The sequence below is a fragment of the Danio rerio genome, chromosome 9 (genome assembly GCF_052040795.2).
Source record: "Danio rerio strain M-AB ecotype USA chromosome 9, GRCz13ab, whole genome shotgun sequence".
Taxonomy (NCBI): domain Eukaryota; kingdom Metazoa; phylum Chordata; class Actinopteri; order Cypriniformes; family Danionidae; genus Danio; species Danio rerio.
In genome coordinates, this window is record NC_141029.1 from 6,486,060 (window position 1) to 6,504,904 (window position 18,845).

Consider the following 18,845-nt stretch of genomic DNA (forward strand, 5'->3'; position numbering starts at 1 on the left):
CTCAGGTGTGTTTAATTAGGAATAGGTTAAAAATGTGTACTGTTGGTGTGCCTTCAGAAAAAGGGTTGGGAAATACTGATTTAGAACATTATACTGCATTTTTCTTAAATATTACACAGACCCACCACCCACTGTAAAATGGAAATAATAGACAGCAATGTTCCTCTGCGCTTCATATGAGAAGTGACTTATTTACAGATAGAACAAATGCCAAGTTTAAATCAAAACAGCAATAAAAGCAAAAACCCGAAAAAGAAAAGCTTTGGTGTCTTATTTGTATTTTCCACCTGCCTCAGTACAGCTCAAGTGTGTTAAAATGGCCTTCTACATTCATGCTACATTACTGCAACTTCGAAATAATAAAACAAATCTTTTCAAACTTATCACAAACAAATAAAACATTCCTATTTTCAATACATTAATATTAATGCAACATGTTGCGCTTGTCGCCTACATTTCAAATGAGAATCTGTTCCTCAAAGTGCAATCTCTGGCATAGTCAAAGCTGCAGAAACAGCCTGAATCTACAGATAAGGCATGAACCACTGTGTGGCAAAGCACAGCATCGTGCCGTTTGAACTATTGCCATAGCCTCTACATGACAAAACATGAACAAACAAGCACCTAAAGCTAGAAAATGCAAAAGCACATCACAAAAGCCAAATATCTATGCCCTGGCTCCGTTAAATATTTGTAAATGGCTTTCAAACTGCTGGGTGACTGATCTGAAAAGACAGGTATGGAAAGGCTGCTAAAAAAAAAAACAAGGAACAGGTCATGTTTGTGTCGTTGGCGCACGCTTCTTTCCCACTCTTTAGACATTCAAAGTTCTCTGCATTAACATCTTTCCTCTTTATTAAACCACACATGAATGCATGCTGTGCACTGAAGGATGCACCAGTTATCTTGGGGTTATTTTTTTCATAAAAACAAATCATCTATTGCAGTGTTTTTATCAAACAGCAGGTCCTGCTCTTTTACCTCTATTGCTAGCTAGCATGCAAATATTATCTTTACAATGCTTTGCAGCGCATACAAACAGCTACAATCTGGGTTTTCACACTGTGCATCAAGTAAGTAAGTCACACTGTGCCAGTGGCGGATTTAGGCATGGGCAATATGGGCGATCGCCCAGGGTGGGGTCTTGCTGGGGGCGACATGGGGAGAAGGTGCAAAAAAAAAGTTTGAGCATTGAGATATGATTTACTTTAAGCAAGTGTATTAATTTTGAGTGGCAATCCCAGAATAAAGACGTTATGAGCCATTTACATTTGGCATCTTTTGCACGCATTTGTTATTCAAGCGCTTCTGTGTGAATCCCGGTTGTTTACATGCACGCCAATAAAATACTGTTTGTGCCGCTCATGCACTGTAAAACCGGAGTAAAAGCCTTTTGTGCAGAGGTATCGGCACGCAGCGGGTTTTGCAGGTCGACAAAACTAAAGCTTATAAAATAAGGTGATGTATAAAATAAGTGAATACGCAAGCTGTCACTGGAGTGGTTCCTTTTGAAATGGTACAAATTTGTACCTAAAAGGTCCATATTAATACCTCAATGTACAATTTATTTAAATTTCTATTAAAACTAAAACCTATTTTCCATTCAATAATTCATGTGAAGGATCATGCTTAGTATCAGTTATAATTAAAAACAAGTGCTTTAGTTTGACTATATTTATTTATTTATTTATTTATGCAACATTTAATTTGAGAACTGCTTGCATTTTACTTTCGTTCACATATTCTTCCTTTGGACTGATTGTGTTTGCAGTTTTCAACAGAATGTCTCTTAAGCCTTTTCAGTTTGCTGTATATTTGTTATGTTTCATTTAAATTATTTATATATTTGACTATTTTGTTGACTAATTTGACTATTATTTTCATTTTCATGTGATTATTCTCATAGGCCTACTGCTACCAATGCACTATGTGATGTGTTCATTTGTTTCTTTAGTGTTTTTTTAACTATATGGTGTGTTTTATTGTTAGCAAGTTCAAAAGTTGTTGTTGTTTTTTTTTTTTGAGTGAATGTTATGCAATTTTTTTTATTAATTAATCACGAATATTTAGAAAAGCTTCATGTCGTTTTTCAAAGACATTCATAATCACATAATTTGTCAGTGTCATTTTATTTGTGTATAAGTTCTTAATGTCTATTTTGAACTCTTAGTAATATGTTTTAGTATTTCTATGCACCATAAAACAATACAAATGGTATTTGCTGACATCCTATAAAAAAACATTTTCCCTGTATTTGCTTAAGTAGATAAATTAATGTAACCGATCAGTCACGTAACATCATAAGACGTTAATATTAGGTAAGATTTAGGTCGTGACGTCAGGTGACCAAAATTCAATTTCTGGCCAGCATTTAAGGACAACGTTATTTTGAGGTCCAATAATGATGTAAAATGTCGTTGCTATTTGGTTCATTTTAGGTTGTGTTGGAAAGTCACCAAAACATTAAGCCAACATCTTAAACGAACATCATAATGACATCAAACACTGACATTTATTAGTCTGATAGACGTTATAGTGGTAACATCCACACAACATCAAGCTGCAACAATTTAGACGTTGATATTTGGTTGATTTCAGGTTGGATGTTGGACATTAATGTCAATCTGATGTTGGGTTCTGACATCACCCAATTTTGCAACAAAATGCAACATCTCACGATTTTAGGGTACAAACGTCAATCTGAAGTCATGTTGATGTTTTATGCCTGCTGAGAATAAACAGGTGATTATTCCACGAAAGTCAACTAGGAAAATCTTTAGTCAGTCCTAATACTAGGCTCATTTTTTGTTATTAATTTGTAATTTCTTCTTTGTTTTCTTGCTTCTTAGAGGGGGCTAAAACAGACTTTTGATTTATAACTGACAAGAAGCAAAAATCCAGTGTAAAAAAGTAGCCTGCTCTTTGTCCAATCAGTGACAGTGACACCCCGAATATACAGATAAGAATTTTAACCCTGGTTTTAGAAATGTACAGTGTGAAATGTTTGTTAATGGATTCCCAAGATTATTTGTTAACCTTATATTATGAATAGTGTGAAAAGTGATATAACCCAGGATTCCAATTACTTGGTTTAGGAAGACCCGGGGTTAACAATTCCATGTGTGAAAACTCCTTAGCGTGAGATATTTAAAGTATTACAGAGTGGGCTTCATGATACTTGAAAAATCAAACATTGAATATATTGCAAAATAAAAATTATCGCATTCATTCATTCGTTTTCTTTTCGGCTTAGTCCCTTTATTGACCCGGCGTCGCCACAGCGGAATGAACCGCCAACTAATTCAGCAAATGTTTTACGCAGCGGAAGCCCTTTCAGCTGCAACTCATCACTGGGAAACACCCATACACACTCATTCACACACAATTTAGCCTACCCAATTCACCTATACCACATGTCTTTGGACTTGTGGGGGAAACCAAAGCGCACGGAGGAAACCCACACGAACACAGGGTTTATATATATATATATATATATATATATATATATATATATATATATATATATATATATATATATATATATATATATATATCAATTATGAATACAATTTCATGACTTAATATCTGTAATTGGAAATAATTTATAATGATAGATCTATTAGGATAATTCTGCAGTGGTAGTGCATCTCCATATAAACTAATAAATAATCTATAACATTTTTGGGGTCCCCTAACACATTTTTGTTGTTGCCTATGCTACCTGTAGTGCGTTTCTGTTTTTACATGTTGTGAATACTTTCATGCACATGTTTAGTCAGAGATTAAAGAATTAAGGTTTACCATTTGCATCTCTATCAAATCTAATAAACAATCTATAAACTTTTTGGGGTCTCTCAAAACGTTTCCGTTGTGGTCTGTGCTATTTGTAGTGCATTTCTGTATTAGCATGTGTTGTGAGTATTTTCATGCATAACAATCTATAAATACAATCAGGAAAAGTATAAATAATTTTTGTTATTGTTTCCGGAGTCTAACAGTATTCAAGTACAGTAGCTGAAGGATCGAAATTAAAAACAGTTCAATAAAATTGATCATAGTTAAGGCTACAAATAGTACAGGTATGTCTTATACCTGAATGTTTTTAAAATCATTATACAATCACAGGCATCAAAAACACGTGCAAATAATAAATTATGATACAAACTGAACATTGCATACCCTGCGATAGGCCTATTGCGAATAATCACATATCGATATTGATGCTGAAAATAAATCATTTGCAGGCCTATTGCAGAGCACATTAACAAAGGAAGTGCTTGACTCCCTACAGAAAAAAAACTGCTTAAACTAGCCTAGGCTGGTTAGCTGGTTTTAGCTGGTCAATCAGGCTTATTTTAGACTGGTTTGGCCACTTCCAGGCTGGTTTCCAGCCTGGTCTTAGCTGGTCAGACTGGGAGATGACCAGCTAAAACCAGTTTGACCAGCCTAGGCTGGGAGCCCAGCCAAAACCAGCTATGTCCAGCTTAAACCAGGCTGGTCAAGCTGGTTTTAGCTGGTCCTTTTCCAGCCTGACCAGCTAAGAGGTTGGAAATGGCTGGAAACCAGCGTGGAAGAGGCCAAAACCTCTCTTAGACCTGGCTGGTTGACCAGTTAACACCAGCTAACCAGCCTAGGCTGGTTTAAGCTGTTTTTTTTCAGTAGGGCTGCCTTTCTCTCTCCAATTCAGGCCCGATTATTTCTTAATTTTATAGTCCCATTTATAAGTTACAGTTATGAACTGCCTTTACTCCATACAGTGTTTTACACATACTTTCAACCACATGACAATCTAGCCCATGTACATCTGACTATAACTAAACAACAACAAATCTCAAATATCAATGATTTTCTGTAGATTCTGTACATGATCTCTGGCCTGAGGAAGAAGCATCGGTTTGTCTTTTGCTTTAACAGCATTAAGGGCATTGCAACTAGAAACAGATTTAATAATGGAAGTTATATGGTTTCTGGGAAATGGCATTTTGCATACTGTATTTGTGTTTAATTCCAGTCAGGTTTTTCCCTTGAGGGTTCCCTGACATGATTTGGCCAACATCCTTCTTGACTGATAATCCCCAGTACATTACCAATAAAGACTAATGAAAACACGAACGGATTCATTTGCATTCAGCCTACACTGCATTTAAACTACATGTTTTATTAGTTCACATGTTCCAAATTAGGCCTTTTGAGCTTTGTGTTGCTATCCCCATGCTATTTTGTTTGGGCTTTGAATGCAGAATGGTCAGAAATCCCACTGGAGAAGTTCTTTGGTGTGTTTTAGCTGTTTCATCTTCTTCAAAGAATCTCAAGGACAAATTTCAAGTGTTTTGCATATGTGCATCAGGTATGCTACAAGACTCAGTGTACAAGTAAAATCCGCTGTGTGTGTTATTGCTGTATAAAAGCAGCTCAACATATTTATGGGCAAAACATCACTAATGTGGATGGACTATTTATTTATTCTTCTTTTTTTCTTTATTTATTGTCTTTCCACATCATGTCCAATCATATACTGTATACACACGCAGTATGTGGATTTTCATACATGGTGATTTGCTGAGATCGCCACAAATGTCAGTGTAACATTAGTTTATGTACCAAAAAAAGGTTTGCGCAGCCATATTCAGAACAGTAGATTTGATGACATATTTAAGAATGATGCAAAATCTATTTATTTATTATTTTATTGTTTTTTTTAGGATTTGTTGGCCAAAAAATTTCAGACATTTAAAATTTTATATAAGCATAGTATGATGACTTATGATGATTTTAAGTAGAACCTAAAGTGTGTTGACAAACTTTGAGAAAGCTAACATTACTGCACTGGGACTGAGAATGGCAGTTAGCAGGAAGAACATCGGTTGCTAAGTAGCTGCTAAAATGTTTATGGCATTGCTAGGTAGTTTCTAAGTAGTTGCTAACCTAAAATCTGTTGTTTAATGGCAACCCTCATGTACAGTTGAAGTCAGAATTATTAGCCCCTTTGAATTATTAGCCCCCCTGTTTATTTTTTTCCCCAATTTCTGTTTAACGAAGAGAAGATGTCTTCAACACATTTCTGAACATAATAGTTTAAATAACTCATCTCTAATCACTGATTTATTTTATCTGTGTCATGATGACAGCAAATAATATTTGACTAGATATTTTTTAAGACACTTCAATACAGCTTAAAGTTACATTTAAAGGCTGAACAAGGTTAATTAGGTTGCCTAGGCAGGTTAGAGCAGAGCTTAATTTGTGCCAGAACACACCGGATCTGGATCCGGCACCTCTGAAATCTGATCCGGCACCTCATTTTACCGATCCCCCTCCTCACCTGCCTTCCTCCCATGTTCACTGTCACTTTGTTCCTCGACTACCCAACTCTCTTCACTTTCGTCCCCGACAGCCAACGCCCGGTTATCAAACAAGCCAATATCTAGTGCCCTACGATGTTCTGATGTAGAGATATTGCTGTTTTTTATATAGTTGCTAGATTCTTTGTTTCTATGGGGAAAATTGACAGATAGTGATGATGCATCAATACTTTTTGCCAATATGAGTGATATAAATCAACCCCGATGTCTCTACAACAGTCATAAACTGGACTTGGACATTATGTAAAAATGGCTTGCCATATTTTTATTGAAAATACAATGCTTAATAAATGTGAAAGGGATACATGCAAAAATGGCTTGGCCATATCAGTAAAAAAATATGGACTTTAAGTAAAATGTGGCTTGGTATATTTTGAAAAATATAATGCTTAAAATAATTTAATGGAAAACTATAAACCTACAGCTAACCCTTCTAACCATTAGCCGTTTATGATGTCAAATAGCAGCAATTGCTTAACATTATAAAGGCAAGATAATTTTTTTATAAATACATTGAATTATAAAAGTGAAGACTGTAAAGTTTAACATAAACAGCCTAAAGGGCTTGAATTCAGTCATCATTTACTCACCCTTGACTTGTTCCAAACCAGTTATAGGTATTAGGATTTTTTCTAATAAAAAATAATATATTTTGAAGAATGTTGAAAACCTGTAACCATTTAGATCCACAGTAAGAAAAACAAATACTATCCCTTTAACTCCCCCACCAAGAGAAAAAAAAATGGGATTGCATTTCTTAAATAACTATGTTGCTAGTTAACACACTTTTTTTTTCAACACATCCTATAATTTCTAAAATATCAGCCTCTACCAAATGATTGATATGTTAGTTTATGGTACAAGTACCGAAATTAATACTATGAAAATTTTAAAAATATGCAGTGTAAGACCAATTTATTTAAAACAAATAATCAAAATAAAACATTTTAATACTAAATTATCTTAATTTTTTTTTAAGTATGCCTTAAAATAAAAAAATTTCATCAATAAAAACAAAAAGCAAGTGTAGAAGTGCAACAAGATTATGCTTGTTTGATTATTTTGGTGTGTAAATCATTATTTAAATAAAAAGTTATTCTTTAAATGACTTTAACAGTCATTATTTAAAACAGTCAAAACATGATCAACCAGAGTAGGCAGTTAAAGGTCTATGGAAGTGAATGGTTACAGGTTTCCATTCATTCATTTTCTTGTCGGCTTAGTCCCTTTATTAATCCGGGGTCGCCACAGCGGAATGAACCACCAACTTATCCAGCACGTTTTTACGCAATGGATGCCCTTCCAGCCACAACCAATCTCTGGGAAACATCCACACACACACACACAAACACACACACACACACACACACACACACAAACACACACACACTCATACACTACGGACAATTTAGCCTACCCAATTCACCTGTACCGCATGTCTTTGGACTGTGGGGGAAACCGGAGTACCCGGAGGAAACATGCAACATGAGGAGAACATGCAAACTCCACACAGAAACGACAACTTGAGCCAAGGCTTAAACCAGTGACCCAGCAACCTTCTGGCTGTGAGGCAACAGCACTACCTACTGCGCCACTTCGTCGCCTACAGGTTTCCAACATTCTTCAAAATATCTTCTGTGTTCAACAGAGAAAAAAAATCTAACTTGTTTGGAACAAGTCAAGAGTGAGTAAACGATGACAGAATTCATTTTTATTTTTAGAGCTCCATTTCAAAGAGCTCGCTGTCAATGCAAGTCTTTATGCAGAATGAAAATATTTGCATAGATGACAAACATTTTCCAGTCAAGATAAAGAATTTAACTGTAAAAAACAGGTTAATTGTACATTGTATGTTTTGGGGCTGCCTCAGAAGAAAGTTATTGAGATGATCATCTTACAATGCGTTTGCTGCTACAACTTACTGTATCTTTACTGACAAGCCAATTTGGTATTTTTTTTTTCAACATGGCAGTAAAACTGAAATACAATAAGTAACTAAAATAAATAACTGTTTGTGTGGTAAGAAATCTTGTGGAATTAGAGATCTTGCTTGTTCAAAATGCCCAGTGCCCTCTAGCTGTTACCAAAGTGGGACTTGTCTTGCTCTATCCGCTTACCACTAGCACATGCTGATGTTTTATTCTTTACTAGCATCGTAAAATTCAACAGATGTCGTCATCATCATCATCATCATCATCATCATCATCATTATCATACAGTGCATTTCAAAGTAAGGTTAATTAGATCCATGTTGCACAGTGTGATTTGTAATAAGACTGCCAAAATATGAAGATAAGCTCAGATGTAGAAAAAACATTACATAGTATGTCAAATAGCTTAATGAAGTTGTATAAAAATCTCCATCCATGTATAAAAGTGATCTGAAAAAAAATCTTGCATTTGATTTTTCAATGATTGTTGTCATTTGATATTTGACCATAGAAAACAAAACTAGTATTGTGTTAAACAAGAATATTTTGACAATAGCCAGAAAATAATTGTTAATGTGTCAAAATATAGATTTTTCTTTTGCCAAAATTATTGAATATCTGTAAACATTATTAAAGATCCGATTCCATGAGGATAAACAGCAAACAAGTGTTTAATTGACGTCTAATAGACATCTAAACGTAGACAGCATTGCTTATAAACAAAGCTAAACTTGGGCTGTCAGTGAAAATCTAATAGACATAACCCAAACGAGACTAGTGGTCAAATAGACAGACTTTATATGTGTAGTCATTCATTTCTGTTAATTTGATTACTAGATAGCTCAAATTTAGCCTTGTTTTAGTCAAGGCGACGTTAAGACGTCTATTGGACATCTATTAGACATCTTTTAAAACAAATGCGTTCTAGGTAGGCCTTAGTTTGTACATTTCCTATGGTAAATATATCAAAACATTTTTACTAAGCACTACATTTAGACAGATTTAAATGCAATTTTACCTTATTGTTTCGATTTTTTTGCACACTCAGATTTTTGGACTTCACAAGTAGCCTATTGTATCCAACCAAAACATACAATGGAAAGCTTATTTATTTTGCGTTTAGATGATTTGTATATCTACATTTTAAATAAAAAAAATGGGTCACAAATAGGGGCAAAAAAATAGTGTTCTTGTGATTCAGTAAATGGTTGTGAATTAAACTTTCTAAAAGCATTTGGTTAATGACGTCTGATTACGTACCGAAGCAGGAGTTGATGAAGCCGTACCACATGCAGCCGTGTCGCCCGAGCAGCCACCTTCCCCGCACACTGGACGCGAAGCTCAGGGTCGTCCCGAACATACACACCAACATGTCACTGATGCTGATGTTAAGAAGCAGCATGTTAACCGGCGTCCTCAGCGTCTTAAACTTACAGAAAAGCACTAATACTACGAGGTTATTAAAAAAGCCGAAAGTCATGATGAATCCCAGGAACACAGAGAGCGCGATGAAGCCCGCGCGAGAGAGCGTCTCCATCGGCGAGTCGCTCCAGTCCTCGTCCAAAAGAGTTAAGCGGTCTTCCTCGCTCATGTTGAAGCTGTAGTTTAAATCGGCCTGCTCGAAAAACATAGCTAAAAAAGTTCGTTCGAGTCTGCTGGATTTCTCGAAGTAAGAAGCACGAATTTAACTGTTGCTCTCCTCCAGTAAACACCTCAGCGCTCTCCGGCGCATCAGCATCATGATTCACAGATGATGGTGATGGTGATTCTCAATGACAGCGCACTTCACTTTAAAACCACTCCAAACTGTTGGATATGACAGATGCTCAAACTAGTTATCTAACTTGAATACTGTGTGGATATCAATAAGGGAGCTCCTTTCATTAAGCCTCGCGGTATCCATTCCATTAGACTTTTTGGGTCATTTTCAGCTCGAGTACTGAGCGCGCGTCACAGCAGTATAGCCATAACAATTGTTGATAAATTGATCTCCGTTCAAAGTGCTTCTTCATCTGTCGACACATTGATGCATTCTACCGCCAAAATGTAAAAATTATGTCTCAGTCCCACCTGTGCAAAGCACGAACGCGTCCTTCAGTATTCCTGACGAATTGCCGGACGCGCAACAGGCGTGTACTATAAAGGCATCTTGACGTCACGAAAGAGCTGCGTGGACTTTGTCATTGAAAGCATGCGGGGAACGATCAACTACATCAGGGATGTTCAAACTTGGTCCTGGAGAGCCGATATGTCCTGCTGAGTTTAGCTCCAACGTTCAACACACCTGCCAGGAGTATATCTAGTAAAAGCTTGATTAACTGGTTCAGGTGAGTTTGATTAGGGATGGAGCTAAACTCTCAGGAGCAAGTCTGGACACCACTGAACTACATAAACCTGCCATTTTGCGTTTAAAATAAACAATCCAAACTAAGCTCTTAAAGTCATTTAGTTCACCCCCATAACAACCCTAGTAGCAAAGAATTCTGGCCCAGATTTGGCAAAAAGCTGGCACAGCAGGCATTCATCCGGCACTGGCAAACATGGCCCGGGTTTGGCAGAGGTGGCACCGTTTTTAAGGCGGCACACAAGATTTGGGCCAGATAAAAAATTTAGTATTTGGCCCAGATTTAAAAATTTGATAAGTGGGCCATGTGAGTTTGGCCAGTCTTGACCCACATTTAAAATACACTAAAATCATTTTTGAGTAAAGAAAAAAAATTCTACCAATCAGGTCACTTTGAGAAAAAGCGTGCCCATAGTGTGCCTAAATCGCATCACTCCATGGGTTTATCAATTTCATTGCAATCGTGACACACCAACCTATCTGGCCCAGTTCAGGCCCAGTTATGAGTTATTAACTTGGCTGAGACTTGGCCCAGATATGGTCTGTGTTTGACCCTTGTCTGGAAGCCAGATTTGGACAAGTCATGTACCGTAATTCACTGCGGCATGTGGGCCAAGCAAAACCTGATTGTATGGGCCAGAGCTGGGCCAGAGAAATTTTGCTATGTGGAAATATGCTGCTAATTCACTTAAAGTACATGTAGGGGATGTTTTCCCCTCAGAAATGTACATTTTAGATGATTTCTAGCTGAAATAGTGTCCCTTGGTAATGCATAACTCTCTCGTTTTTATGTGACAAAACTTTGAGAGTCAAAACATGCCCAAAGGTACAAAAAAAATTAATACATTTGACTTGTGTTATTATATTGAGGTCTTATGGTGTGAAATAATTGGCCTGTGCAAGAAGCTAAACTCAACTGAACATGTGGTTATCCTGAATGATGTAACCTAAATAAAAGGTATATTTACATGCAGCATCTCAGTTAGAAAGATTCATGTTTCCCTACATTTTATGGGAATATTTGTCATATTGCCATACATTGTTGTACGATGACTCTGTGTATTTAAATTGATCATACAGTGTAAAACCCCAAAAGCAAGGTAACTCAAACCATTTGAGCAAACCAACAAGCATTTAAGTGCAAAAACTAATCCCAATAATGTACTGTGAACTTAATCCATTTGAGTAAATGAAGCAATTTGAGCACAGTAAAACTCAATAAATGAAGAGAACTCAAACCAAACTGAGTACTGTAAAACCAGCCTGATCTCACGAGGAAACGTAAGTATTTTACGTTTTGTCAGTTTAGTGGCTAATTCGTTCGAATTTGTATGAGCTAAGTTGTACGAAAATTTACATTTTAAAAAAGGAGGCGTGGCACCCAACCCTACCCCACCCCTAACCCTAGCTGTCATTCAGTGATGAGCAAATCATATTAAACTGTATGAATTAGAATTCATATGAATTAAAAAGTCAAGAATTGCCGTGAGATTGCGTTGCGTAAAACCCAATAAGTTAAGGCAGCTTAAACCCTTTGAGGAAAACGATTACTACAAACCAATCTATATGAGTACAGTGAACTCACTCCATTTAAGTTGAAGTAATAAGGTATTTAATGAACTCATCACCTTTAACACTGAGTTTAAAACTCTCTTCAAATGAGTAGAATAACTTTCAGTAAATTTTGAGTTAACTACACTCATTTCGTTTAATAAAGTTGACTGTTGGGTTTTACAGTGTGTTAGCCTCTTTCATTTTTTGACTTTTCTGGAAAATTACCAGTAAATTGTTGTAAAAAGATCATGTGTGAATAGACTCTTTTAAAAAAATAATTTAAAAAAAAACAGAAGTTGTAACATAACATCACCAGCAAATGGCCGGAACTCTTCTTTGTGTGCATACAAAAGGAAAATTGCCGGATGTCTACTCTGGGCCAATCAAAAGACTCTGATGCTGATGCCAAAAACGAAAGCCTTGTCAAACCACATTTACCGATGCTTGTTAATCAGACAATGCTCCTGTGTTCTTTCTTAGTGCCAACTCTGGGACAAATAAAATGCTTCAGTTTAACCACTGTGAGTTTAACTGTAATTGCTTCATTCAACTGTGTGCTCGAATGCATGTGAAGGGGAGTGCAATTTGCCAACCAGGGAGTCAGATTTTGCTACAACACCAGTAGCTCTTGATTTCGAACAGGGTCTTACAAGCTGCAGCACATTCTTGGGTATCTCTCGACATTCAAAAATATTCCTTCCTCATCTCTTCATCAGAGTTTTTCAAAACAAGTGTCTGCAGAATTGCCCTGAGAATCCAAAATGTGTGTTAGCATAAGTGTTTTTTTAGCTGCAGGTAGCACCATCTGCTTTCAGATGCTATTATCCTATAGCTAAGTATTTTGGGTTATGTCTGTGACTAAGGGCCTACTCACACTATGCTATCCGAACCGTGCCCAGGCCCATTTCTTGGATTGTTTGAGAAGTGTGAGTGCTCTAAAACAGGCTCAGCAAATGAATCCTGAGTGCGGTTCACTTGGGCTTTGGCGCAGTACGCTTGAGTGTGAGTGCAAAATGCACCTAAGCCCGAAACTGAAAGCAAGACGTGACTTTTAAGGGACTGTTTCATTTGGATTTATTAATCATTCTTACCGTTCAATGAACGCAAACTGTCGTAGTTTATTAAAGACGCAAACCCCCCACTGCGCGACAGCTGCGCCTTCAGAAAGCCTCCTAATTCCTGCAGCACAAGGACTTTATGATTGTTTACAAGCGTCAAAAGTGGCTGATCTGTTCGGCTAAGTATTTGACTGCGTGTCACCGCACCCTAAACAAACTATAACTAAAGCAATCTCCACTGTGCTGAGCGAAAACGCTTACTGAACAGTGCATCATCGATGAAGTAAGCGTGCCCAGGCCCGAATGTAATGTGAGTGCGGGCTGTCGGGGGAGACGGAAGGGGGGACAAGTGTGCTTTGGCCCGGTTCAAGCAAACTGTACATAGTGTGAGTACGTCCTAAGGTAGCTGCATGAATGTGAAAATTAGAAGAAGAAAAAATGGTAACACTTTACAATAACAGTGCATGAATATTGATGTATTAATACTGTATGTAAACTAAACAGTTTATTATGAATTAATGATGAGTTAAGGTATGCACTAATCATAAATTAACATGAGTCACATGAGTTCATATGGCTACCTTAATTACTTGTTAGTACATGATTGGGTAACACTTTATAATAACTACACACTATAAATCATTTATTAAGCATTAGCAAATAGTGAATTCATTATCTGTTAAGCATTAACTTTACATTAATAAACGTTAGTAAGCAGTTTATAACTGCAGCTACAAATTCTCTATTCTTGACTTATAAGCAGCTATATAATGTGTTTAATGAGTGTACTTTCATACTTAGTTAATGATTTATTTTTCATTACTGAATTAAGTATCGCATTATTTAAAAACCAGTTGCATTTAAGAGTAGTTGAGGGTTTTTAGGATCATTCAAAATGATTAATAAAATACTGAAATCAACGTTTACATGTCTTATTATACAGGCATATATTTATGATTACTATGCTTATTAATAAATGCTCTATAAACTCAACTTCATCTAGTTTTGTGACCTAATCTAAAGTGAGGACTATTTATGCTTTATAAACCCCTTATAAATGACAATTAAAAGCTCAGTTAAATTCTAAACAGGAAAAATGACATTATTCATACCTATTCAATTAAAGATACACAAATGAAACTGTACTTCAAATGAAAAATAATTGTTTGCAACCTGATCTAAAATAAAATCACTAGAGTTTAAACATTGCATCTTATTATAATGTTAAATTATTGTATTGTTGTTGTTTTATCCAGTTTTATGTCATATTTTGACACTCCTGTTATTTGGCATTGTTTAATCTTTACAGTCATTTTACTTTTTAGAAAAGATTGCAAAGATTATTGTTCATTCGATTCTTAGCCTTTAATAGTCATTTATAAGTGATTTATAAAGCATAAATAGTCCTCACTTTAGATTAGGTCACAAAACTGCATGAAGTTGAGTTAATAAAGCATTTATTAACATATTAGTTGACTATTAGTATATGCCAGAATAATAAGACATATAAACATTGATTTCAATAGTTTATTAATCATTTACTAACTCATTTTGAACGATTCAAAAAGCCCTCAACAACTCTTAAATACACCTGGTTTGTAAATATTGCAATACTTAATTTAGTAATGAAATATAAATCATTAACTAAGTATGAAAATACAATATAAAACACATTATATTGGTGCTTATAAGTCAAGAATATTTGTAGCTGCAGTTATAAACTGCTCACTAACACTTATTAATGTAGAGTTAATGCTTAACAAATAATGAATTCACTAGATACTAATGCTTAGTAAATGATTCTTAGTGTGTAGTTATTATAAAGTGTTACCCATGATTGTTTATTAATTAATGTATGAATTACCACATTAGTTTATGCTTAATTTAACCATAATGAACTCATAATATGTTACTGTATAATTATGTTGTGACTTTACTTTGAGGGGCACATCATCATAAACCCATTCTTAACTACTCATGAACTCCTTATGCACGTCCAACTAGTGAGTTTACACTGAATAACAACAGAAAAGTGATCCGTCAACATCAACGTGAACAGGAGTTCATGAGTAGTTAAGGATGAGTTAATAGTGATGTGCCCCTTCAAGTAAAGTCATGACATAACTTTACATTAACAGCTCATGAGTTCATGTTGGTTACATTTAGCTTAAACTTAAAAGTTAATTAATACATTAATTAACAACAAGTACTAACAAGTAATTAAGGTAGCCATATGAACTCATGTGACTCATGTTGAAGTTAAAGTTAATTCATGCTTAGTGCATACCTTAACTCATTATTAATTCATAATAAACTAATGTTGAGTTTACATATTAATACATCTTTATTCATGTACTGTTATTGTAGAGTATTACCCAAAAAAAAATAATGAAACCATCAACAAAAAGACTGAGCCCCTTAATGTTTACAAATTCAAGCACAGCCATTTAGAGTCATTTCTGCTTAGTGATGTCAGAATTAACTATTTTGTAATGGATGTGTGAATAGTGCTTTTCCAGAAATGTGACAGAACATCACTGGGTGTGTGCAGAGCACATATGTTAATTTACTGGTAAACGTATTCTGGTCATTGTATGGCTATTTACTAGCAACAGTGTGTGAAAGAGGCTGTTGTCAATATTTCTTGCACTAACAAGTTGATTCACTTAATAAAACCAGAATAACTGTAATGTTACTGTATATTTTATTACTGTTTTGAGCATTTTTTTAATCTAATGTCATGGCTGTGGCAAGTAGCGATTTAGTTTGAAGTAGTGCAGTACTCTCTATCTGATGACTGCCAGAGTTGGAAAAAAAATTAGAATAATTTATAATGACTCTTGACTTAATTGAGTGGATGGCAAAATGTGTATCTCCAGAGTAACAGAATTTTTCAAAGCTAAAGGAATAACCTGACTGGAAGCAATGGTACCAGACTGCAAGCAAACTAGCTTTAGATAGTGTGGATGTCCAAGCAGTGCTTTGATTACTGAATGGGCCTGGAGACCAAACTTTCAGTTATTTATCTTTGGGGAGGATAAAGCTGCAACTATCAATGCAATGATTACTATGTTGTGCCACAATGAAATGTCATATTCAAATGTGCTTGCTTTCAAAGGGTAGAAAGCTATACAAGTTATGAGCTGAGTATTGCGGTTCCAGATTTCAGATGTTTGGAATTGATAATAAGAGTCTTTCTCAAAAAATGCAAATGCACTGTGATTTAACACTGAAAGCTGCAGTGGATATGGCAAGACACTATTGCCTAATTTTAGAGACAAGGCTTAAGGCTAGTCCTAGACTAAATTAAATGTATGAGTTGTGTTAAATAAACATAACTTCCAGTGGCAAACAAAAACATGTCAGTACCACAGAATAGTAGCAAGATACACCAGTTATGTTGTCATGATCACCAGTGATCTAGCATTTGCAGATCGCTGGAGAACTACAAATCTGCCACTTTAATGAACTACAATCCCATCATGCACTTCACTCACACACCTGGCCCGGATTCCCCTTGATTGCAAATGCACACAGCTGAAGCTGTTCAGGACTAATCAGATGGACTATAAACACAGCACACACACACGTACACCCTTGCTGAGTCTTGTTAATCTTTAAACATTATAAAGTGCTTCTTTGTTTTGCCTTGCTGTGTTTTTGACTGTTAATGCTGTTTTTCTGCCTGTCCCGACCATTCACCGGTTATACTGACCATTCTCCATATAATCTTCATGCTTCCATCTGTCCATGTGTTTAACCTTGCCTGTTGACCATTCTGTTTAATAAATTGCAAGTAGATCCTTAGCTTTATAGTACCCGACTCATTACATTTGTGTTTTATTATATATATATATATATATATATATATATATATATATATATATATATATATATATATATATATATATATATATATATAATTATTATTTTACACCTTGTTTAAAGGGGAATAACAGGTTCTCTTTAATAGCAAATGTTTTCTGGCCCAGCTCCGGGCCACACAATAAGTATTTCCTTGGACAAAGTACCACCAAAAATGACGACCCTGAAATGACCCATAACTGGATTAAAGATAAGGGCCACACATGGGTCATAACCGTCCTGATTCTCAGCCAATTTATCACCCTTAACCAGCCCTGAAGTATCCCAAAACAGGTTTATTGTTGTTAACGATTCTCATCTGTAACCCACATAGCAAACAAACTTGGCCCAAATGTGGCCGCATTATGGAACTGCTGTCGTGTTAAATGTGGGTCTTGCGGGCAATAATGGCACTGCATGCATGACTGCAAACCTCATTTGGGCCAGTTGTGGATGGGAGGTGTGTGTCCCAAATCAGTGTAGCGATTGGTCACATTGTTTATGTAATATTAGGCTGGGTTTTGGCTCGGTTTCTGGTTAAATGGTGGGGTTAATATGGTTAACTTCCCACATAGCAAATGTTTTCTGGCCCAGCTCCAAGCCACATAATAACTTTTCCCTTGGCCCAAGTACCGCAAAGAATGGCGGTCCTGAAGTGGGCCATAACTGGATTAAAGACGAGGGCCACACATGGGCCATAACCGGCCTGAATCTCAGCCAATTTATCACTCTTAACTGGCCCTTAGCTTGGCCAAAACAGATTTGCTATTGGTGCCAATTCTCAGCTATAAGTTTATACTTTAACCAGAAACCCCAAAAACTGAGCATTAAACCAGCCTAATGTTAACTAAACAATGAGACCAATTGCTACACTGATCTCACTCACCTTCCGTCCATTGGCCCAAATGTAGTTTGCCGTCATGCATGAATTGCCATGCATGGCCCACATTCGGCTGACATTATGCATGTCAGTGCCGGCAACATGGCAGCAGAGCCATATTGAGGCCACATTTGGGCCAAAATGTGGCTACTAATCAGAACCCACATAGAAAAATATCTCTGGCCCAGCTCTGGCCCACATAATCAGCTTTTGCTTGGCTCACATGCTGCAGTGAATTACGGTACATGACTAGACCAAGTTTCAGCTTTCAGACCAGGACCAAACATGGACCATATATGGGCCAAGTTAATAACCCATAACTGAGGCTGAACTGGGCCAGATATGTTGGTGTGTCATGTCTGCAATTGCTAAACCCATGAAGCATTAAGCTTTACGTGCCTTATGGGTGTGCTTTTTCTCCAATATTTTTTCATTATTTGAAAATAATTATGTATAATAATGTATTTTAAATGTGGGTCAAGACAGGCCAAACTTACATGGCCCACATATCAATATTAGCATCTGAGCCAAATACTTCACTTCACATCTGGCCCAAGAATTCTGTGCTGTCTTAAAGACGGTGCCACTTCACAACACATGCTGTTTGCCAGAGCAAGATAAATGCCAGCTTTATGCCAAATCTGGGCAGGAATTTTTTGCTACCTGCAAAATTATTCCAATCTTCAAATCCCCAACAGTTATGTCAGCTGACAATGTTGGGTATCTGATGCTTATTTGATTTTTATTTTACAGAAATGCATGATGGCGAGGCAGTGGCGCAGTAGGTAGTGCTGTCGCCTCACAGCAAGAAGGTCACTGGTTCGAACCTCGGCTCAGTTGGCGTTTCTGTGT

General features: G+C 36.3%; 1 protein-coding gene and 1 long non-coding RNA gene across 4 annotated transcripts in view; one reads left to right on the forward strand and one right to left on the reverse strand.

Moving 5' to 3' along the window:
• Window positions 1-18,845, forward strand: part of LOC147842240 (uncharacterized) — a 1,176,585-nt gene that overhangs the window by 693,468 nt on the left and 464,272 nt on the right. The window lies entirely within an intron of this gene.
• The window catches only part of tmtops2b (teleost multiple tissue opsin 2b), a 126,789-nt gene that overhangs the window by 69,980 nt on the left and 37,964 nt on the right, over window positions 1-18,845 (reverse strand). Inside the window, exon 1 of one of the 3 annotated variants that reach the window (XM_087265852.1) lies at window positions 9,554-10,406. The exons of 1 other annotated variant lie outside the window; for it this stretch is intronic. Coding sequence is in view for 1 of the 2 variants with exons in the window: in NM_001282373.1 (NP_001269302.1) it covers window positions 9,554-9,884 (331 nt within the window). In the remaining variant the exon portion in view is untranslated. 3 annotated transcript variants of the gene reach the window in all.